The sequence below is a fragment of the Marmota monax genome, unplaced genomic scaffold (assembly GCF_021218885.2).
Source record: "Marmota monax isolate L192 unplaced genomic scaffold, Marmota_monax_Labrador192_F-V1.1 WCK01_AAM20220418_F8-fsc00269, whole genome shotgun sequence".
NCBI classification, from domain to species: Eukaryota; Metazoa; Chordata; class Mammalia; order Rodentia; family Sciuridae; genus Marmota; species Marmota monax.
In genome coordinates, this window is record NW_026694072.1 from 1,485,231 (window position 1) to 1,508,757 (window position 23,527).

The 23,527-nt window shown below is 52.0% G+C and overlaps 1 protein-coding gene and 1 long non-coding RNA gene across 3 annotated transcripts in view; one reads left to right on the plus strand and one right to left on the minus strand.

The window, feature by feature from the left end:
* The first annotated feature begins 978 nt into the window (after nt 1-978).
* LOC124106656 (uncharacterized) lies at nt 979-21,206 on the plus strand. The gene is made up of 4 exons (XR_006856108.2): nt 979-1,505; nt 4,038-4,107; nt 17,880-18,862; nt 20,554-21,206. It is a non-coding gene; the product is annotated as an uncharacterized LOC124106656 (long non-coding RNA).
* Nucleotides 17,522-23,527, minus strand: part of Wscd2 (WSC domain containing 2) — an 80,770-nt gene continuing 74,764 nt past the window's right edge. For both annotated transcript variants that reach the window (XM_058585557.1, XM_046464319.2), the window contains exon 9: nt 17,522-19,405. In XM_058585557.1, coding sequence (XP_058441540.1) covers nt 19,053-19,405 — 353 coding nt within the window. In that variant the 3' untranslated portion in view covers nt 17,522-19,052. The remainder of the gene's footprint in view (nt 19,406-23,527) is intronic.

Below are 23,527 nucleotides of genomic sequence, written 5' to 3' on the forward strand. Positions count from 1 at the left end.
TTTCAGATCAAGGATCCGAGTCCTGGTCCTGCCTCCTTCCTGCTCATCTTAAGCAACTCACTCCATCCCCTGGACCTCAGTTCCCTCCGTGGTGAGAGGCCCTGCTACTGGGGTCCCTTGGTAGGGTTGGCGGGAGAAGTAAATGCCAGCAAATTGCCTGCCATCGAGAAGGTCCCCCCAAATGGCAGCCACTGAGAAGCCCGTTGAAAGCCCAGATGCAGCTGGCTAAGTGAAGAGGCCACCCCCGACAGGTGTGCAGGGCCACCTAGCACAGGCTGAGGGGCCAGGGGTGGCTTGTCCAGAGGCCATGGGACTTGCAGAATGGACAGGAGCTGGTTGGGGCTGCAACAAGGTACACTTGCCCCTCCTCCACGTATGCGTGGAGCCGCGGATAGCACCAGACTCTCAGCGTCCTTCTTTTCCTAGACACAGGCGCAGTGCAGAGGGACAGCGCTGTTCACCTCCAACAATTACGACAACACACTCTAAGGAAAGTGTGGGACTATGGTCTCTCTTGAAAAAAATCAAGACAAAATTGGTATTTTCAGACTATGGCTTGTGAGACATTCCGAGGCGCCACAAGGAATCAAACGCGGGCTCCAAAAATGGGTGGGCAAAGCAGACCTTCATTTCTGGAGGCTGCGGAGCTGGAGCCGGAGCCGGAGCCGGAGCCGGAGCCGGAGCCTGAGCGTGGCTGCAAGTCCGCCTGCTTATATCTGGGGCTTAACACAGCCCCGCCCCTCCCTCTGATTGGAGGAGATCTGGGTTCTCATCTACACGATTGGCTAACAGTAGAATTAGGGCGGGGAAAAGGCAAGCGGTGCCATGGGATCCAGGTAAGGCCGGATTCTAGGTTCTGAAAACGGACCACCCCCCTTTCCATGCACAGGCTGACCAGGTGCAACTGAAACTTCAGAAAGTGAAATTGTGGGGGGCTGTGGGGAGGGGACCGCTGTGGGGCAAGTCACCTGGGGACCTGGTTGCCTTGCAGATTCTGACTCCAGGGTCTGGGCGGGGCCTGAGAAGGCGCATTTCTGACCCGCTCCTAGGGGATGTTGATGGGGACGGTCCCAGGGCCACCCTTTAAGTAGAAGTTAGTGAATGGACAGAACCGAGCTTTGAAGCCAGCCACTCTGACCCCCAAATCCGGCCTTCTTCACGGTCCTCTGCTAGCTCAAGAGCCCAGCAGGACAGGAAACAGGTCCCGCAGGGCCTTTAGCACTACAAGGGGTCCCTGTAGCCTGGGCGGGAGATTCTATTGACGATTCCTTATTTTATCTTAAACTTGTATGGCTATCTTGCATTTGACACCACACACTTTTCTTATATAAAAATAACACTCCCTTCTTGACTCTTCATCTTCTTCCTATATTTCAGTGAGACAGGTGCCATAGGAAGCCGCGACTTTCCATGTGATCCCTCTAGTGAGGGGTGCCCCTCTGGGATCATGGGGCTGAGCCACAATTCCCCCGCTTTTCTGAGACCAGACTGCCCACTTGGATCAGGTGTGTGTCCTGAGACATGACTGCTGTGGTGTGTGTACAAAGCCAGGTCCCAGGAAGGACCTCCTACAGAAAAACCTATATCTGAGCAGGGCAGTGGGTTGGGGCCTGGTTGCTGGTTCCAGGACTCAGTAAAAAATAAAAAACCAGGTTCACAACTCTGAGTACAACCCTGGTCCATTTTAAATGCTCAGTAAGCATTTGTTTTGATTATTATAATTTAAGCATGTACTGTGGCCAGGGACTCAGTTACTGAATATTCCACCTGTAGTTTTCATTGAACCATTGAACCAGATAGTGCATGTGATAATTTATTTTTAAATGCCCACCGAACAGCACGGTTTAGCCGCTCAGCAACTCTGAGTCTCCTCCCTAGGGTTCAGTTGATTCCACTGTGGACTGCGGCCTGTTTTGGGGAATAAAGATATCCTGGTGTGGTGGTATCAGGTGTGGCGGTGCAGGCCTATAATCCTGGCTACTTAGGAGGCTGAGGCAGGAGGATCGCAAGTTGGAGGCCAGCGTCAGCGACTCAATGAGACCCTCAGCAGTTCTGCGACACCCTTTCTTAAAATGAAAAATAGAAAGGGCTGGGGAGGTAGTTCAGTGATAAAGCACCCTGAGGTTCAATCCCCAGTACCTCCCCCCCCCCCAAAAAAAAAGCCATCTAGGGGACACTTTTATTTGCCTACCTGTTCCAAGTTGGGTTTTCAAGGAAACCAACTCTGAGATGGATTTCCACATGCAGAATTCTTTTTTTTTTTTGGTGGGGGCTGGGTGGGGACTGCCCTTGGATCCACACTAATGGGAAGGAGGGGAAGAGAGCCAGGCCTGGGCAGAGAGAAGTGGTACTATGGTGCACCTCCCTGACGGCTCGGTGGACCCCCAAGAGAGAGAATGGCTCTTTGGGGGTTTCCCAAACTGGGCTGAGGAATCCAGAGCTTCTGCCTTGCATCACTTGGTCCTGGGTCCGGGCTGCCCAGAGAGGGCGTGACCTTGGCAGCAGAGGCAGCCCTTCAGAGCCCCTCTACTGTGATGCTGATCCGTCCCTTGGGTAAGGCGGCAGGGTGTTTGCACACGGCCTGTGGAGTCCCCCTCCCTAGGTGACTTTTAACAGTGAACGCCGTGGACATGCTGCTGTTATAGCATGTGCACGGCGTTCACTGTCCTGGGACTGATCCCCGGGCCTGCTGAGGGAGGGCTGTGTGTGGTAAGAGGGGGAGGAAGAATCTAAGAGGCTGCAGGAGTCAAGGTCCACCCCCTGGGGCCGGTCACGCTGAGGTCAGCCCCTGCTGGGGCCGGGTATAGGGCAATAAGCATTCTTTTTCCTTTTCCTCAAAACTGTGTCCTCATTATTGGATTGGCATTGAGGACAAGGACTGAGCTTTTGGTCACAGTTTGTTATGCAGCATTATTGAAGGGAATAGCTGACAGGTACAAAGGGAACAGAAGATGTAGAAGACTTTGGTGCCTGCACAATATAAGTGCATGATAAAATTTGGCTCTGGGGACACCATTTATTTAACGAATTTAAATATCTAATTTGTTTTATTACATTAAATATTTAATTTAAGCATTAATTAATTTAAATAAATTTCCTCTGGCAGAGGAAATTTCAAGGCAGCACAACCTTCAGGCAGTGGCATGGGTATTGCTGGCAACTTTTAGCCAAGTTTCCTGTAATAATCAAGAACAGAAAGCAAAGCAATCCGAAAACGTGCCGCTTGATCAGAAAAGGGCAAGTAAAAACCGGGGCTAAGGAAGTTGTGGTTTTGAAAGACATGGCAGCTGCTAAAGAGATGCTGAGTCTTCTGCACAGAGATAATGGGGAAGACGGCTGGCGGGCAGCTCAGGAGCTGGCAAGACCACATCATCTCAGCCAAAGGTGTAAAAGTAAAGATTCCTCCGAGGGGAGACCATGGAGCACTCTGCTTCCAGGGGGTGGCCCGGGAAGCTGTTCCACTGTGCTCAGTCACTCGGGTACGCAGAGGCTGCCGCAGTCCTCCCTAGAGGTTGGCTACTGCTCCAGATGACCACAGAGTTCAGCAGCAACCACGTGGTGCGAGTTCTGCAGGATTGCAGGCTTCTAGAGTCAGAGGGATCCTGGAGGCTTCTGCTGAGGTTACAGAGGAAGTCCTGGGGGACAGGTGACGGGCAGCAGGGTTAGAGTCCCTGCAGGCAGCTCCTGAGAGGGCGATGCAGGAAAATGTGAGAAGGAAGGCAAAGTTGCAGTGCAGATGCCCGAGATTAAGAGATGCCAGTAACACGGCACCTCTGCTGCGGAGAGCTGCAGCGATCAAGTACAAACAAGCCGAGAGAGACAGGCCACACGGGCAGTAACCAGCAAAGCCTCGGGCAGAGGGACACTAGCCCTTTGGAGGATCATGCCCTGGGTGCTGGACCGGAGCTGGGCTTCCACCTCGTTTGGGGTCCAGCCCCCTGTCCTCCAAGCCCCTGTTTCTCCTCTGTGACATGGAAATATCTACTCTGTGCCATTATTTCTAGGACATGGATAACTTGTTGTTTTCATTTTTACAGGGGATCAAGCTGACAATTTGCCTTGGATCTCAGAAGACTTTGGCCTTGAAAGCTTTGACCCAGCTTCTGGGTAACGTGGGAAAAGTTGGAACATGGGGACTCCTGGAAATGGGCCAGATGTACTTTGCACTGGGAGATGGGCACGCGCTTTGGGAGACCATGTGGGAGACCAGATGGGTCCACACGTAGGGTAGTTGGGTCGACCATTCCTCCCATCTTCCATGGTTTAGATATGAGTGTCCCCCAAAAGCTCACGGGTGAGACGACCCAAGAAAGTTCGAAGATGGAACGATGAGATAAAGAGGTGGAACCTAATCCACGGGTGGGTTGCACTGGGTGGTAATGATAGGCAGGTAAGGTGTGGCTGCAGGAGACAGGTCACGGGGCGTGACATAGTTTATGATCTCCCTCTCTGCCTTCCTGAGCTGCTTTCCTCCACCTTCTGCCAAGATGCCCTTCTGCCTCACGCCGGGCATCCATGGAGGGGCTGTATATGGACTGAGACCTCTGAAACCAGGAGCCAAAATACACTTTTCCTCCTCGACGTTGTTCTGGCAGGTCTTTTGGTCACAGCAACGAAAAAGCTGACTTACCACTCTCATATCTATTCATAAGTATTACTAGAAATCATGAGTCTATTTAACAATTTTTTTTTTACTAATATCTAAATTTTAAGCACCTTTAAGAGGAGACCACGTTTTGATTTCTTTCATCAGTGCATTACAGTCATACATGATATTGGGGCTCATTTGGACATAATGATAGAGGCACGGAATTTTATTTGATCCAGGTCAGGCCCAAGCACTTCCCCTTTCCTGACCCTCCGCCAATCCCCTGCTTCCCTCCTCCACTCTGCTGGTCTGCCTTCTATTTATTTATAGTATTTTAAAAAAATTAATGCATTCTGGATGTGCATAAAGGTGAACTTTGCTGTGGCCTATTCACATACGTACGTAGGATCGTTCGGTCCATTTCATCCCACCATTCCTCCCTTTTCCCATCTCTCCTCCCTTCCTCTGCTCCCCCAGGCTCTCTTCTGTTTTCTTGGGATCCCTCACCCTCCCTTTATTATTCTCCTAATTTTGGTCCAGATTCTGCATCTGAGAGAAAACCTCTGACCCTTGGCTTTCTGGGTCTGGCTTATTTCACTTAGCACCATGTTCTCCTGTCCCATCTAGTTACTGGCTAATGCCACGATTTCGATCTTCTTTATGGCAGCGTACCAGTCCACTGGGTATGTGCTTTCCTGTTCTTTTTGAAGAAATTATTTAAAAACTTATATGAGGAAATAACCTCATGCCTTTCATGAAACTCCACCTGCAAAATTGGACCTTTGGTGTTTATATGTAGATTGTTGAATCATTTCACTAAACAATCATAGGTTTAGTCTGTTTTAAAATTTTTAATTGTATATTTTTATATTATTCATCTATTATGTATTTGTGCATTGCTTATCTTGTCAACTTTATTTTGTTAATTAATGAAAATGATAGATTTTTATGTTAAAAAAATAAAAGGGGAAGCTGTCCACTTGAGGCAGGTCTGCATATTCTTTAAAGCATCTGCCAGCAGAATACGTGAAGAATGCTTTGACTCCTTGCTAAGAAAACAAACCAAGTACAGAACGGTCAGAATATTTGAAGGGACGTCACCAAAGAAGACATAGAGCAGGAAGTAAGCCCACGTAAAGATGCGCACAGCCACGCATTATGATATTAATTCAAACCACAGCAAGGTACCACTATGCCCATGAGGTTATATTGGACTGAAAAGACCAAGAATACCAGTAAAGGTGAGGAGCCATTGAACTCTCACGCACAGCAGGTGAGACTGCAAAATGGTATAGTCTCTCTGGAAAACATTTCTTTCATAAAGTTAAGCATACAGTGAACTTGAAACCCAGTAATTCCACTTCTAGTATTTACTCAAGAGAATAAAAACATATGTCTATATACAGACCTGTAGGTGAATGTCCATAGCACCTTCATTGATAATAACCCCAAACTGGAAAGAACCCAAATCACCATCAGTTGGTGAATGGTATAAAAAAAATGGGGTATGTCCATACAATGGAATACTACTGAGCAGTGAAAAGGAATGAACTAATTCATGCAATGACATGAATACATCACAAAAGAAGTTTGTTAACTGAAAGAAGCAAGGCTCTTTGCATGTCTGTTTACATGACATTCTAGAAGCAAAATTATCTGGATAGAAAGCAGATCTGTGGTTGCCTGGAACCATGGGGTAGAGGGAGGAGAGTGACTGCACAGGGCCTGGAAGAGTCCTATGGGGCAATGGAAATGTTCTCTAGCATGACAGCAATGCTGGTCACTGTCATGACTCATCAAATTGTATGTCTGAAAGTGGCAACATTTGGTGTTACAGTTTAGGTATTGAATGTCCCCCCAAAGATTGTTCCCCAGGGTGGTGTTATTGAGAGGTGTGGGACATTTGAGAGGTGGGGTCTGGTGAGAGGTTCTCAGGTCACTGGGGAAGGTACCCTTTAAGGGAATCATGGAACCCCACTCTCTCAGTCTCTCTGTACTATCTGGCTAATGATGTAAGTGCTTGCTCTGCCACATGCTCATGCTATAGTGTGCCTGCCACCCTCATCACAGGCCCAAGGCAATGAGGTTGCTCCATTTTGGACTGGAACTTCCAGAATCATGAGCCCCACAAATAACCCTTTTTGCTTTATAAGTGGCTTACCTCAGGTATTTTGTTATCATGATGTGAAGCTGGCTAATACATGCTGCATGCAAAATATACTTCAATAAAACTGACCTGAAATGGCAAAATAAAGCATTGAGCCCATGATGAAGGATATACCTCTACTGACGAGAGTAATTAAATACGTTTAATGGTTATTTAATGGGTATTTAAATGTCCACAGACATTTGTCTCATTTTCTAGGCTAGGAAACGGATGCTCAAAGACATGAAGCCAATTCCCGCAGCTACCCCACTGGGAAAGGCCAGAGCCGGGTTTGGAACCAGAATTTTCTTTCTGCAGGACCCACACCTGAGACCAACCCGGCTGCCAGCCTAGGACTTGAGAATGAGGTCAATTGCTGGGGAAAGACGCGATCCTACCACCTGAGGGGCCCCTCGCGTCTCTTGGGGAATTAGCTAACAATTACCGGGTGGTGCATTTAATTAGGTGGAAGGCTGCCTGGGATAACAGTCATTAGCACTTAAACATCGGTCCTGCACATCGGAGGACTTTAAACGCATGTTTCTTAATGAAGCATTTTGTGCAGGGAGGTGAGGGAAGGGGGCGTGGCCACTTCCCAGGACCCCCCCCCAGGTGAGGAGGTGGGCGTGGCTTTCCTGGGTCCATGTCCTACGAGCCTCAGGTCAGGGCCCAGCGGCCTCAGTTCAGTCATTAACTAGAGAAAGGGCTGATGGTTCTCTGGATCTTTATTTTGACAACTGGGAAAGGAGGTGTGACATCCGCTGTGCCTTTGGACAGGGACCTTCTCCTCCCTGGGGCTTTGTCTCCCTCAGGGGGTTGGTGTGGGTAATTCCAAGTCCTGCATAGACCCCCTAGTAGGACCACTGCCCACTCCAGGTCCTTAGGGGGATGGGAAGGGGACAGAGGGTCCCTCGAACCTGGGGGGCGAGGGTCCTGCAGAGAAGCAGAGCAGCTTTGGATCCAGAGCAGAGGGAGCTGCGGCCACGCGGAAGGAGGGGCTAGGGGAGTGTCCTCCTGTCCTCCACTAATTGCCGGCTCTCCCCTCTGCTTAAACCCGGGAAGGGTCCTCAGGTCCGTCTCCTGGACCCAGCACAGACAGGGGAAGCAGGAGATGGCACCCAGAGGGGCATCTGGATTTCACCCAGAAGCACCTTCTGGAACCCGGCCACCCCGTCCCCATCCCCTCCACTCTACTCCCCGTGGCCACCCGGGGAGCACTTTGAAGCAAAGTCGAATCAAAGGTGAGCCCAAGAGCCAGGTTCCAGCTGGGTGGCTCCATTGCCCCCACACTGCTGCCCACCCCATCGACCAACATGACAGGTGGCATGGCTCAGAGATGCCACACTGTCACCTTGCATCCCGCATACTGCTTCTGCCATGAGATGTTGACAGTCCTCATCAGGAGACAGTCTGTGACACTGTGGCTTCAAGAGGCCAGGTCTTAAGGAGCACCTGCCTTTCTCTGTTGGGAGATGTGCGTTGGGAGTTCTGACCACCAGCAGGAAGTACTGTTCTGAAGCTTCCATGCTGGACAGACCACAGGGGAGACTGAGGTAGAGAGAGCCTCTATGTTCCAGCTCCCTGATGTGTTTAGGGGGCATTTAGGAGGTTCCGGCTGCCAGCCAGTGCCCAGTGGAACAGAGATGAGCTGTTCAGTGCCATAAGCCAATCATACATGGCCCTATGGCCACACTGCCTGAGTGTGAAGCCCGTTCCTGTCATGCACGCTGAGGGTAACTTTTGGGTAAGTGACTTCACCACCTTGACCCTCAGTTTCTTCATCTAGAATTTCATCTTAGATCATCTAAGAAAAGTATCTGATAGAATGCCTGTTCTTGATTAATAGCAACTGTTCTTTATTCACGATAGCCATTCGTTTTCCTCTAAGCAAATTCTTTGCGTTATCAGGGCCCCGATCTCTCCCTGTAAAAAAAAAAGTGTAATTTACAAGGTTCTGATTTTCTAGTTTTGGAAATATTTTATGTGCTCATCTGCTTGGGGATAGAGGATTAGACCCCAGACCACTCAAGTCCCCCCTCAAAGCTGTACTATTTGCCCTTGTGCTATTTATTTGCAAATTAGAGACACTGTAGTCTTCCAAAAGCATCACAATATGTCAACCTGCATGACTGGGGGCTAATGGCATCTTGGAGAGTTCTGCAGGGCACAACTGTACCATGATAGATGGAGAACCTGTCTCCTAGATAAAAGATCCACAGAGCCCTGTCCACGTGAACCTGAGACAGCTACAGAATCCTAGGGCAGAAACCATCACCCTCCTCCTCTGATGCTTTGTCTTTCTCTTTGAGAAACCGGGGACTGTCCCCACCCCATCAGCTGGGCCGTCTGTCCACTCATTGCCATCAGCAGGATCAGTCCTGACTTTACCAGCTTCTCAGGGGGTAGAAGATTGTGGCTCTGTCGTGGGCCTTGGGGAGCAAGATGCCAGAAAGGTCTTCATGGCTCTGAGTTGCTTTCCAGAATCTTCTCATTTCCGCCCTAATGACTCTCTGGGATTTCTTATTGGTCAGCTTTTGTGTATCTGGGGACATTTTCATCTCTTCTTCATTTTTGGAGGATACTCTTGTTGGATCTAGCATCCTTGGCTGGCCCTTTTATTTACTTACCTATTTTATTTCAGGATTTGGACTGGGCCTTGTGGCCTCCGTGATTAAGGATAAGAAATTGTCTCTTCCTCTTACTGAGGATCCTGTGTATGTGAAGACTCATTCCTGTCCTGCTGCTTGCAAGACTCTCTTTGGGTTAGATTTTTGGCTGTTTGCTTATAATATATCTTGATGAAGATCTCTTTGTTACTCTACTTGAAGTTCATTGAGCATCTTATGTGTGAATTCATGTATTTCATCATTTTTTGGGGGAGAGTTTTGAGGTCACTATTTATTCAAATAGTCTTTCTTCTTTCTCTTTCGTCTCTCCTTTTGGACTCAAATAATTCATGTTTTTACCCTTGATGGTGACCTCCAGTCCCTTAGCTCTTCACGTTTCTTCATCCTTCTTTTCTTTCTGTTCCTCAGACTGGATAATTCTCATTTTTCTATTTTAAATTTCAAAGACTCTTTTTCCTTCCTGCTCACATTCGTGGCTGAACACCTTTAGTAGAATTTTTTACTTCAGTGACTGTAACTTTCAGATCCAGAATTTCTACTTGGTTCCTTTTTACTTCTATTTTATTGATACTTTCACTGAGTTCTTGCATCATTTTTTGGGGGTGGGAGGGGGAGTACCAGGGATTGAACTCAGGGGCACTCGACCCCTGAGCCCCATCCCCAGCCCTATTTTGTATTTTATTTAGAGACAGGGCCTCACTGAGTTGCTTAGTGCCTCGCTTTGGCGGAGGCTGGCTTTGAACTCACAATCCTCCTGCCTCAGCCTCCTGAGCCTCTGGGATGACAAGCGTGTGCCATTGCACCTGGCTTTGCATCATTTTCTTGATTCCGTCTAGTTCTTTGTTCATGGTTTCTTAAGCTTCTTAAACATATTTGGAGCAGTTGATTTAAGGATTTTGTCAACTAAGTCCAATGTCTGGGTTTCCTCACGAATGATCTTTGTCAATTTATTTTTTTTCCCCTTTGAAGGTACCATATTCTCCTGTTCTTTTCTGTGCTTTGTGAAAACTGGTCATTTTGAGTGTTATAATATGTCACTCTTGGAATCATGGTCTCCCCTCTGCCCCAGCATTTGCTGTGGTTGATCACCAGGAGACGAAACTCTCTGCTCAGTGACTTTTTCAAACTACTTTTGTGACGATTGTATTCCTTGTCATGTGTGGTCATTGAAGTCCCTGCTCCATTATTTTAGTGGTCAGAGGGTGACCTTAAGGCTTTCCTTAAATGCTGAAATTCAGGTTCCTTTACTCCATTAAGCATCCCCCCGGTTGATGTACATTGTGGATTAAATTCTAGAGTTCCAAAATGTCAATTCTGCCCATCTTATGCTTGATTTAGTCAGAGGATTTATTCCCTTTGTTTTGTGATCTCTCAAAATGCTTAACATATTGGTGGCATCACCTGCATCCTCTGGGTATGTGAGTATTAGGACCTACCTAAGCTTCTCAGATGGTTTCTCTACCTGCAAGTGGAACAAAAAGGTTTTTGTCTGTGTGAGCTGGCCAGGGTCAGTTGGAACCCACTGATAGGGAGCCAGGGAGACTCTTATTAAGCCAAGAAGGCCCTTCTCTCATGACTTGCTCCCCCTTCTTTCCCAATCCATTTGATTCTTTGTACCAGGGTTCCTTAGAATCACTGATGTGGTTTGGAAGTGTCCCCCAAAAGCTGTGGGTTGAAGGCTTGGTTCTATGTGTCAAGGCAGATCCACAGTTTCAGGACTTGCTAGCCCAGGATGCTGTTGGGAGGGCGTGGAACTTTTAGGAGGCGGGGCCTAGTGGAAGGAAGTTAGGTCATTGGGGGAAGGTCCTTGCTGGGGAGCTGGGGAGCCAGGCCTCTTCCTGTCCTTCTCTTTGCTTTGTGGCGGCCCTGAGGTGAAGAGGCCTCCTCTACCACATGCTCCCATTATAACATACTGAGCCACCACAGGTCTAAGCCACCATGGACTGAAACCTCTGAAACCACAAATTGAATAAATCTTTTTTCCTTATAAGTTGTTTACCTGGGTGTTTTGTCATAGTCCTGGAAAGCTGACCAACACACTTGTACAGTTACTTCCTGGAGATTCACTTTGTGGTTGGTATAAATCCTGCTCAAGAGGTGACTAGAAATGGAGCAGATTCCATATTCAAGACAGGCTGCTTTTGGAAAAAGGCTGCTGCTCAGGTATGAGGTGCTTATTGATCCTTGACTGTTATCCAGGGACTTTACCAACATAAGCTCATCCCACTCTCCCAACAACTTTGTGAGAGAGGTGCCGTCATGTCTACTTTAAAGAAGAGGAAATTGAAGCTCAGGGTGTTTCAGAGTTGGCAAGGGTGAGACCTGAACCAGGAAGACCCTCAGGGATCGTGAGTCCCTCTGGTTGAACATTCCCACTGGTGATGTCACTTGCACCCCTTGGCTCACTTCTCACATCAGCTATGGCTGGCTCCTGGCATCCGGTCTCTGAGGGATGCCACCTCAAGCATGCACAATGCCTCCTGCCTTGGGCCCTGGACTTCCTGATGTCATTAACTTGAGGTGCCCTTGCAGCGGGAGGGAAGGTGGAGACTTGATGACCACTCCTGACCGGTAGCAGATGGTCCCGGGAGGTGGCCTACCCACTTCTGGGAGGTCCTGGGGGAGTCACACCCCCTTGACCCACAGGCCTGACCCTGACCATGCACCTGACCTTGGCCTTTCCTTTCTCCTCTCCCTACCTCTGCTCCCCAGGCTCATTTCTTAATTAAAGGACCTGCACACAAATCCTCGCCCAGCGCTCAGCCTTCAGGGGACCTTGAGCAAAGGCCGGGCTGGCGAAATGAACTTAGATGTGAAAATCAAGCTTCACCCCAAAGATGAGGGTCGGGGTTCAAATAGGTGAAATCAGGAAATACAGATAAATAATGACAAGGTGTCAGCCTGGATGTGTCCATGTGGGGTGTCTGGCTTTATCAAGGTGTTTCTGTGACAGGTTTGTCCCCTGCCTGGTGGAAAGTTCATGTGCTAAGTACCCTCTGGACCACAAAGCCACCTCTGGTCAGGAACCACTGACTTCCAGATCAGAGTTTCACCTTTGAGTTTTTTGTTTGGTTTGGCACCAGGGATTGAACTCAGGGGCACTCAGCCACTGAGCCCCCTCCCCAGCCCTATTTTGTACTTTATTTAGAGACAGGTCTCACTGAGCTGCTTAGGGCCTCCCTTTTGCTGAGGCTGCCTTTGAACTCTGGATCCTCCTGTCTCAGCCTCCCCAGCTGCTGGGATGACAGGCGTGGGCCACCCCGCACAGCGATATAGGGTTTCCTAATTGCTCTAATTTGAGAATCACCAATTTAGATTTCTAACTCTATAATTTAGGCCCCAAGGGATCTAAAGGCTCCTTGAAGCTGTAGACGCAGCACGTTGCGTGCATGCGCACATTTTTCTTGGGGAGGCAATTCCGGCTTTTCCTTAGGTTTCGAAGCTGGTCTGGGAACACCCCTTCTCTTCCTGGTGATGGGATTTTTCCCCATTTTTTCCTCCTCTACCCAAGTCTTTCCCTTCCATTGTCCGGATGAAAGGGTGGAGGCCGCACTTCCTTCCTGGGCGGTATTTCCCGGGCAGACTTGACCCTGCATCTCTGGGGGGCAGATGTCGGGGTGCGGTGGTGGTTGAAGCCGAGAGGAAAGGATTTGTAGAGAACCACTGAGCTGCGGAGTCCAAGATCATTGCTTGGCCGTCGTCATGGGAACCTGTAAACCAACCTCCCAGCCAGAGTCTGGCCTGCTTGAGGCTCCCGCTTGAGGCCCCATCTCAGCTCCCCCCCAACTTCTTGTGCTTCTAACCCCGCCCCATGCCAGCAACACCCCTCCACCTCCAGGAGTGAAAACCCCAAATATCTTCAGGCATTGCTAAAGAGCTCTGCGGTGCAAAATCTCAAACTCTATTTGAGATTCTACTTCTGTTTTGGTGGTGCTCTATCCCCAGCCCTATAGCAGTCTCCTTGCTAGGTGCTTCCTGGGCAGCACCCCTTCCCGATGTCTTGCCAGACCCTCTCCTTCCTTTCTTGGCTCTGAACTCATTTTATCCTCCAGGATGTAGCACAGGAGTTAAACGCAGACTATGAAACCAGTTCAAAGTCCAGTTCCATCCTCTCCACTGCTGTGTGACCTCGGGGGAAATTGCTTTGCCTCTCTGAGTTTTGGTTTCTCAGGTGCAAAATGGGAGAATAAGAGTCTCTTGTCTCCCGGGGTTCTGGCCATAATTTGGTGATATTCTACATGGTACTGGCACATACTTAGTATCTAATAACTATTAGCTGTGATCATCACTGTAATCATGGTTTCTCACTCCCCTGTGGTTAGAGGAGAAGCAGAACCTGTCTCTGTGGTCAGGGAGGCTGCTGAGACGAGGAAGAGCTGAACTGAGTTTAGGGAGGTCGAGCTTTAGCCAGGCAGGGGCTTCCCGGGGTGCTGTGGGTCGTGGAGTGAGCTGAAATACTGCAAACTGCCTCTCGGATAGACCTTGAGCTACTCATGGGACATCGCTGCGTAAGAATTTGGGAACCAGCGACTCCTGAGGACCAGGATTTGTGAGCTGTACCGCACCGCTGGCTGGGGGACTCCAAGCAGGGGCGAGAGAGTAGAAACAGCTGAATAACACTGGGAATGGAACCCAAGGCAGCTCGGGGACTGGCTCAGGCCTGTGGCGGCAGGTGGCTGGGACCCTTCACTCAGTATCTTTCCTATTCCTTGATTTGCTTCTTTAGAAAATCAGCAGGCGTTTCCTTAGCACCTACTATGTGCCAGATACGGCGCCTACTGTGTGCTGGTTGGAGGAATGCGCTGGTCATGATGCCTGAAGAGGTGTGAGAGATGGCAGCCATCCTTTGTCCTGTGGTGACGGTGGCTTAGCTGGGGCTGGTAGTTATCTACGGGATCACTCTTGTATCGTAATGGTTTTTGGACCTGGAACGCTCTGGAAAATACAGCTGTCTAGCTGAGCCCCATCTTTTGGAAAAAACACTCAGAATTTCTAAATAAGCCCGGATGTGGCAATTTCTAGAAGCCCAGGGAATGGTGGCGATGGCTTGGGTGCCTAACTCGTGTCTCGGAGGAGAATTTCTCCTCCTCCCTCTCGGTCCCACTTTAGAACGCCTGAAGCTCTGGTCACGGCCCAGGGTGACTTGCTCTGCCTGTTCCTTCTCCCTCGTTGCTCAGCAAATGATTCTTCCAGAATGCACAGAAGTCATTTTTGCGGCAACACATTCTGTTGCACAATGCTCATTCACTGAACGGGCCCTCGGTGGCCTGAGAGAGAGCCCTGCTCTGAGCCACGGCCACCTTCTGAAATTGGATTTGAGGCCGCGGGGCTGGGGCTGGGGTGAGGGCATCAGTGTTCGATCATTTCCTCCCCCCTGTCCTCCTTGGGGTCCTCCTCTCCCTGGGTCGCCCCCTGTGCGCTGGCAGATTGCAGACTGTCACCTTGGGGGGAGTCGATAAACCTGCAAATGGGGTAAATAAACACGCTGCTTCCGCGAGGATGGATGTCATCATCATCATCTGGATTCACAGCCCTCGTCGCCGGCACCTTGAACTGCTTTTGGGGAAAAGGCTTCCGTGTAGCATCCATCAACTTTCCGTGTCCCCATCCTCCCCTGCGCACCCCCCTGAGTCATTTAAATACCAACACAACACGGATGGGGGACATGATTCTTCTCTCCGGAAGGGAATGCGTCTTGACAGATGTTTTCTTTGGGAACAGTTATTTATAGCAGCAAGAGCTCTCCTACAGTAGGGCACAGTGGCTTCCTTCCTCCTCCTTCTCATTTCTCTAAAATGGAACATATTTTTGTTTTCCTGGTGGGAAAAACTGCCAGATCAATGATTTACACCTCTCTCTCTCTCTCTCTCTCTCTCTCTCTCTCTCTCCATATTCTCTTCTGCCTCTTTCACCTTCTGAACAGTCTCTGGATTCTCCCAGAATATAATCCAGGTATTGCCACCAACTTTTGTGTCTCAAACCAGATCGCTCAACTTCCCGGAGCCTCTGGCCGCCCACAGGGCTGTGCTTGGTCCCCCCGCCACCCCCCAACCTTGTGGCCAATTTCTAAGGGAGACTTGAAGGAGGGCTTTTGTGTCTGTTCCCTACTTTCCAGCCCTCCCCTGCCTGCGGGATGAGCTCTTGGGAGCAGAGGCTATAATCAGAGGGACATCTTCCCCTCCTTGGCCCACTCCCTGCCCTGTGATCTCCATCTCAGACAAAGATATACCATCCCCCCCAAACTGCCTGGCCTAGGACCTCGGGGTCCTCTTGGCTCTTTTGTCTTCCTGCCCCCCTCCCCACATCTAGTGGGCTCTTCCTCCCTCCCTATGGTAGTGAAGGGACCGGGCAGCGCAGCCTGTGCCTGCAGATTCTGTTGCTAAGGAAACCACTTCCTTGGTTACCAGCCTGGGTACCATTTGTCTCACTGCGTCTGCATCCCGCCGAGTCGCCCCCGCTCCCCAGGATGAGAGGACGGCAGGGGTGGGCGAGAGCCCAGGATCCAGAGGCAGGGTGTAGAGACAGAGATGGAGAGGAGACCACGGGGACGGGGCGATGGGGGGGGGGAGGAAAGAGCCAGAGAGAGAGAGAGCGGGGGGGGGGGAGGAGGAGGGCAAAGAAGGGGGGGGAGGAACCAGAGGAGGGGAGGGGAGCGGAGCCAGGCCCCCAGAAGGAGGAGGGGTCCGCACAGGACCTTTCCCCAGCATCTCTATCCTCTCTCCCCTCCCACATGTCCCCTGGAGACATTCACAGTGACCTCCAGGGCTCCTAGAGAATCTGGAGTAGATGGCAGCTCTCAGCCGCTGTGGGGCCTGGGCGTCCCTGCACCGAGGACCACTGGGATCTGCAGCTTTTCTTCCTCCATGGACACAGGGGGACTGTCACTTTCTGCAAACGGGATGGGCTTTGAGGCCCTTGAAGGAGAGGCCAGCAGCTGAGCTCTGTGCTCAGGCCAGTGACCACACGAGCCTCCGTGTCCCCAGAAAAGGGAGTTGATCTCCGCTCTGAGCAGCTCAGGGTAGATGAAGAGCCTCCCACGTCCTCCCCTTCTCTGTCCAGGAGCATCTTCCCGAAGCTGTCTGGCCCCGTACACGTATCCGCTCGGGACCTGGTTAAGTGGGAGCTCTGCAGGGATGGGGGGTCTGCCTGTGGGTCCCTAGAATCAGGACCAAGGTCCTTCCCAGGCTGGCCATAAAGATCTATGCCAGGGGGCTGCCAAGGAGGTGGCAAAGGCAGACACTGGACAGAGCAGGGCGCCAGCCTGTCCATCTCACCCGGCCCCTGGCCCCCAGCTCCTCCCACCTTCCGGTCGTTCACCATGAAGGGGAGGGGGAGCGGGATGTGGCACAGGATCCGTGAGGTCCCGGGGGAGAATCCAGGACAGCTGGGTGCTCCGTGGCGTCCCTGGTTTCTGGCTGGGAGAAACGGGCTGCATAGGGGGTGGGAGGGGAATCGGCCGCACACGGGTTCTGGGATCAAGCCTGAGACCAGAGCCAACGCTTGGTCTGAGATCAGGCCAGAGCTCAGAGTGACCAAGGTCAGGACTCCTCCAGGACCAGGACAGGGGTTGAGGTTGTGGCCGGAATCGGAGCTCAGGTGACAGAGATCAGGGCTCAGTCAGGAGACACTGTCAGCCCTGGTTCTGGGCAGACGACCCAGGTTGGAGTGAAGTCAATGACCAGGGTCAGGGTTTGGTACGGTTAGGGTCAGACTCCGTGTGGAGTGTGGACAAGGGATCAGTAGGAGACCCAGATCATGGATCAGCACGTGCCCAGGATCAGGGCTCAGTCTGTGAGCCAGGTTCCGGGGTGTTGGATTGGGTTCTGTCTGTGACCAGGTCAGACTTGGCTTAACAACAGGGTCCCAGGGTAGCCTGGGGCACAGATCAGAGCACAGAATGGTGTCCAGGAGCCAGGACCAAGCCCTGAGGAGAGGGACACTGCCCTCAGCTCTGAGCAACCTCACGCCGCGTCCCGGAGCTCTGTCTTCCCCGCCCTATCTATCTCAGTGACCTCAGGATTAGACACCAACCCTTGCCCCAGATAATCTGTCACTGTGTCTACCTGTCTCTGTCACACACACACACACACACACACACACACACACACACCCCAAGCAAACATCCCATCTATGAACACAACACTCTGCCACGTGGTAGAATTATCAACAAAACTCTCATTTAATGATAGTGTTGACCTGAGGAATCTTCAGACAGAGGCGGGTGGTCCAAGGTGACCACCGGCAAAGAGCTGGTCCAGGTCTTGGACCGAATCTCCCAGAGACAGCTGCCCTCCCAGTGGGAGCGGAGGCCAAGTCCGCTGCTGCTTTGTGAAAGAACACTAGAAATTCGCCCCCTGGCCCGGCCCTGGGGTGGCCCAGATCCTACAGTCATGGGAACCAGAGAAGGGAATCAGGTGCGACTCCTGTGCCCTCTCTGCGTGGCCGGGGTCCAGGGGGCGGAATGTATTCGTCATAGACCTCTTAAAAAAATATATCTCTTTTCACTTGCCTTCCCCAGGCCCCTTTGCTGTTTGGAACGAGCTTCGACTTCAGAGGGGCGGCTCAGGGGGGCCGCCCTGGACAGGATGGCGAAGAGGCAGTGACCTATGGCTTTTGCATGGACGTGGTGGGAGGGTCCTGTGGACAGGATGTAAAGCCGAAGGATCCGACCTGGGGGGCGGGAGGGGATCTCGGGTCAATGAATGATCAGTGACTCAAGTCCTCAGAAATCCTTTGGTTTGGTGTCAAGAGAGCAGCGGAGGGTGGAGATGATGGGCCATTCTGACCCCTTCCTCGGAGGATCCCGGGGGAGGCGGGTCCGACTGGGCTGTGGTCAAGGGGAGGCCGGTGCCTGGGAAGGAGGGGCATCTCTTCCAGGCGCAGTTCCTTCTGATCTGGAGCCCCCTGGGGCTCTCACCTGGATAGCACGGGACCCAGTGGTAGGGGTCACAAGGGCAGTGTAAGATCAAGGTGTGAGACCCCCCACCTTGGGTCACTGGGTCTTCTGTCGGGTACCTGGGGAGCCCTGGGAATGGGATCCAGGACTCCGAGTTCACCTCCTAGACAGGGTGCTGGGCAGGGAGGGAGGAGAGGAGGTGCGACTCCAGCCCTGGTGGGGTCGGGCCACAGTGTGACCTGCCTGGGGTGCGCTCAGGAAGCCGGTGACCCTGCCTGGGGTGCCCATTCTGCTTGAGCACGGGCTCTCCTCCAGCTACCCAGACCCCAGACATCTAAGGCCTCCTGGACGCGGCCAGCTGTCTTTCTCCCAAACAGGAGGTGACCTGAGCCATGTCACAGCAAGTGCTTCCTGAAGAAAGCGAGGCTCTGCCCCGTGAGCCATCCGGGCAAGGACCCAATCAGCGGGCACTCGGGGGAGGACACTCAGCTCATCTCCACGACAACGGTGAACCCTGCAGCCCACCAGTGCAACCCGGAGTGGTGGTCGCAGGGACACGGGGGACACAAGACGCTGGTGCCTGTGACCAGAACTCGCCAAGCCAGGTAGCCCGCATCTCCAAGAGGGAAGGGGCGGGTGCGGAGGGCGCGGGGACCTGGACAGTCGGTTCCCTCGAGCCTCCTCTGTCATGCAGGAGGCTCGCCGAGGGCAAGCAGCGGCCGCCACGGGGGCGGTCCCCAACCGGAGAGGCCAGGTGAGTGGGCGTGGCCAGGCCGCCGCCCTCCCCGCGCCCCGTCATCTCGGGTAGTAGTCGTCGGGGACGCCCGTGAGGTTGCGGCCCTTGAGCGCCGCGTCCACCATCTTGATGTAGGCCGAGATGCTGCGCTGCATGTCGGCCGTGTAGGGGTCGAACTCGAGCTTGCGCAGCCCCGAGCGCTTGAAGTTGCCGTCCTTCTGGCTCTCCACGCACAGCAGCCGGTCCTCCCGCACCGCCACGCCCAGCAGGCGCACCATGCGGCCCAGCTGCACGAACAGGTCCTGCTTCAGGTCCTCGAAGTGCACCACCAGCACCTTCTTGCCGAACTTGAGCCAGTCCAGCGTGTGGGTGGCCCACCAGGGGGCGTAGTTGCGCACGAACTCCGGCCACTCTGCGGAGAGGAGGAGCCAGCGGTCAGGCAGGACCCGGGGCGGAGCGGCCTTTGACCGCGCTGGCCCCGCCCCCGCCTCGGCCTGGGCCTGGCACCGCCTCTGGCCCTCCTCGCGGAGGAAGGTGGCACCACTTGGTGTCACCACGGGCCAGGCACAGCCCTAGGTATAAACCTGGGTAACTACGGCATAGAAAGATAACGTAAGAGACACACGACACAGAAATACACAATCATAGATGACAGAAAATGCGCATTACACTACATATATGAATATAGAAAATATGATAGGAAATATGTAAATTGTGTACACTACATAATTATACAAGATTAATATATAATATATGTGATATATGCATATTTTATACATATACATGCATATTTATATATCATATTAAATTACATAGAAGTATACTACATATATAAATACATGTGATATATGTGACATATGTAATATATAAATAACCGTGTATCACATATAAATAATATATTTATAATATAGAATCAAATGCATTAATAAATTATCTAGAACTTATATTACATGTCAATTATGTATTATGGTGTATACCTACAATCATATATATATATATATTTTGGGGGGGGATACAGGAGATTGAACCCAGGGGCACTCAGCCACTGAGCCACATCCCCAGCCCTATTTTGCATTTTATTTTGAGACAGGGTCTCACTGAGTTGCTTAGTACCCCTCTAAGTTGCTGAGGATGGCTTTGAATGGCGATCCTCCTGCCTCAGCCTCCCTAGCTGCTGGGATGACAGGCGAGCACCACCATGCCCGGCTATAATTGTATTTTCATAGCTATGCTAATATAGCTATTAACTCCACGTAATCCTCCCAACCTTATGGGGTTGGACATCATCATTTTCATTCAAAAGGAGAGGAAACTGAGGCACAGAGAGATTAAGTAGTTTGCTCAGGGTCACTCAGCTAATAACCAGCAGAGCCAGATCTGAGCTCAGGCAATCTGGCTTCAAGTTCTGGGCTTTTAACGGCGGCTGACGTGTCCCATGTGGCCCGAGCCCCTACTCGGAGGGTAATAATGGGGCTGTTGTACAGAGGAAGTAGGAAGCGCATGCAGCCGTGGGCATGGAGGCTCGAACCAGCTGTGACTGCTACCCTGTTCTCTTCTCAGGTGAGAGGAGGATGCTGGGAACAGAGAAAAGGAACTTCCACCTCAACTCTGAGCCCAGCTGGAAAACCACAGGGCAGGTGCTCTGAAGTTCCAAACAGGCACTACTGCTTCCTGTGGGCTCAGTGCCACCCAGCACCTCCCTGGGGGAATGTGTGTGAGGACATTTATTATTAGTTCTTCAACTAAATCCGAATCTCCTGCTGGGTGATGGCTACCCATTGTCTCATTTAACCCTAACAACTACCCTGAAATCAGGACTCCTGTTCATTCACCACCAGGGAGGAGACTGAGGCTCAGAGAGGTGAAGCGACTTGCTCAAGGTCACACAGCAAAGAAGCACCATCCAGATCAAGCCTGCCTGATTCCAGCCCCTGCTCTTTCCCAGGCACCCGCAGCCTCACCCTAGATACCTCCCGGGGCCTGGGACTCAGCAGGGGCCCAAGTGAATGACTGTTGAACTAAATTGAAATCCGAAAACCACCCTCACAACGTGATAAAGGGCTCCTTTTCCTTTGCAGAACACATCGGAGTTTGTGGAAGACTCCTGCGCCCCCGTCCCCTCCTGGGGTCCCACGGCTGTTTGAGAAATATTTATGGTGGTGACGGGAGAGTTTTTATTCTTAAAATAAATCATTTACAATGTCTCTGGCTAATTGGGCCCGTACTGTTACAATGGTTAAGGCCAGATGCAGCTGGTGATTAAGGAGGATCCAGCGGTGGCAGGGTCTGCTTTGCTTTCCCAGAATCTCCCCACTCCTGAGTCACCTCCAAGCACCCCTGGTGATTCAGGACAGCTGCTGTGGTCACCGGTCACTGGAGGTGACTGCGAGATGACTGCTATGCCACCCAGCACCCCCCACACCCTCACTTCTAGACCCTGTCACCTCTGACCACCCTGAGAGATGCCAAGGGGTGGGGGTGGGGTTGAGGGTGGCCCTGGAGAAAAAGGAGGGGCTGGTCTGCATGGTGGTGGGTCCCTCAGGCAGCCCGGGTGCCCAGGCCTTGGATGCAGCGGGACAGAGAGGACATTCTGTTCTTGCTGATTGCAAACTTCTGGGGGAGACCAGGCTCCTCTGTCCCCGGTAAAGCTGGGAATGGACATGCTGGAGCCTCTGGGGACGTCAGGGGCTACACGGGGCACCTTGCCCAATCTCACCCTGTCTCTCTAGCGGCCTGCGGAGTAGGAATGGCTAGCCCCACCTGAGACCCAGGCAAAGGATGCTCAGAGACATGAGGCGATTTGAATCCAAGGCAGGATTCAACCCACGTCAACCCCAGGCTGCACCTGGCTCCAGCTTCCACACCAACCCTGGAAGAGGACCTGGTGTGACGGGCTGTGGCCTTCCTTTTTTGTGCTGCGTCCCGGGCAGCTGTCTTCTACTCCACCCTCTGGGCCCTTAGCTTCAGCCTGTCACCTAGGACACGGGGTCTATTCATAGGTGACTTTGTGAATGGGTGGCCGGGGGCTCCACACGCAGTTCCTCTCCACCTGAGCCGGGTGACCTTGAGGATATTATTAGATCTCCTTGAGGCCCATCTGCAAATCAGCAGTCCAGATAAGGCCCGCCTCCTACAGACGTGGTGCAGATTGGGTGGAGTAAGGTCTGCAAAGGTCCCGGCACAACATCTGGGGCTCAGGAGGTGCTCCGTAAGCGTTGGTCATCTGAGCTGATGCTGGTCCCCCCAGCATCTCTTGAGACCCCCGCAATGCCCCGCCATGTGGGTCTGAGCCTCCCTCCCAAAGCTCAGCACATAGCCACGCTGTTTCTGCCACACATCTGTCCTCTGCACCCTGTCCTGTGGCCAAGCTCCCAAGTGACTTCACTGGGAAAAAGAAGAAAATTAAAACCCAAAGTCCTCAATTAACTCAGGATTCCTGGTCATTGATCACCGCCTGCAAATCCAGCAACAAAGGCACACTGAGCCACCCGGCCCCCCTTACGACTGCGGGTTCCACCAGAATCCCTGCCCAGGTGCGCCTGGCCATCTTACTGTCCACGGAGGAACCAGCCCTGACGGATGGCTTCCTCTACCTAGTTCCCCCTGGAATCATTAAACACAGTCTCTGTTTCATTAAGCAGATCCAGGACAATTCACCTTGTGTAATCAGATCACATAAAATTTTACTTTGGACTCGCTCCAGGGAGGTTGTAAAATTAATGTTGTGGAACCAAAGGGGGGGGGCGTAGGAGCCTCAATCCAGCCATCATTGGGAGGGGGCAAAGGTAAGGGGGGAATGGGCCTGCACAACAGCTGGGTGGCCTCTGCATTTAAGGGGGACCCTCCCCTCCCACACCGAGCGCATCCTAAAGCAGCAATTCTCAAACTTCCAACTGAGCTCAAAGCACTTGGGAATCTTGTTAAAATGCAGATGCGGATCCCCTAAGACGAGGCTGGGGCCTGCCTGAGACTAGTCGGTAACTCTCCTGGGTGGTGTAGGTGCTGCTGGTCCGCGGCCGCACTTTGAGTAGGAGAGGTGCCTAAGCCTGAGTTCACATCGGTAACTCCTGGAGGGCGGGGCCAACTTCAGAGGGCGGGGCCATCTGTAGGGGCGGGGCCAACTGCCCAGGGCGGGGCCCACAACTGCAGAGGGCGAGGCCCACTCCCAGAGTTTCCGATCCAGGAGCAGTTGGGCGGAGCCTGAGAATTTGCATATCTAAGGAGCTCCCTGGCCAAGCTGTTGCTGCTGCGGACTCAAGAGCAAGGGTCTCAAACTCTGGATCCAGGGCAGAAGAGGAATCCGCAGGGTGGGGCCTGGGAGCACTGCGCTTTGGGGGGCTCTTTGCTTGAAGATCGGGGTCAGGCCTGGGAGGGGATGTTGGGAGAAGCCTCTTCCCCGACTGATGTGGGACCCTAGGCTGATAGGAGATGAGTGTGGAGGACCCCTGTCCACCACAGCCTTCTAGGTTCAGCCTGTCGCAATTCCTTCCTTAGCGGTGATTTAAAGGTCCCAGCTGTTTTCAATTAGGAAAGA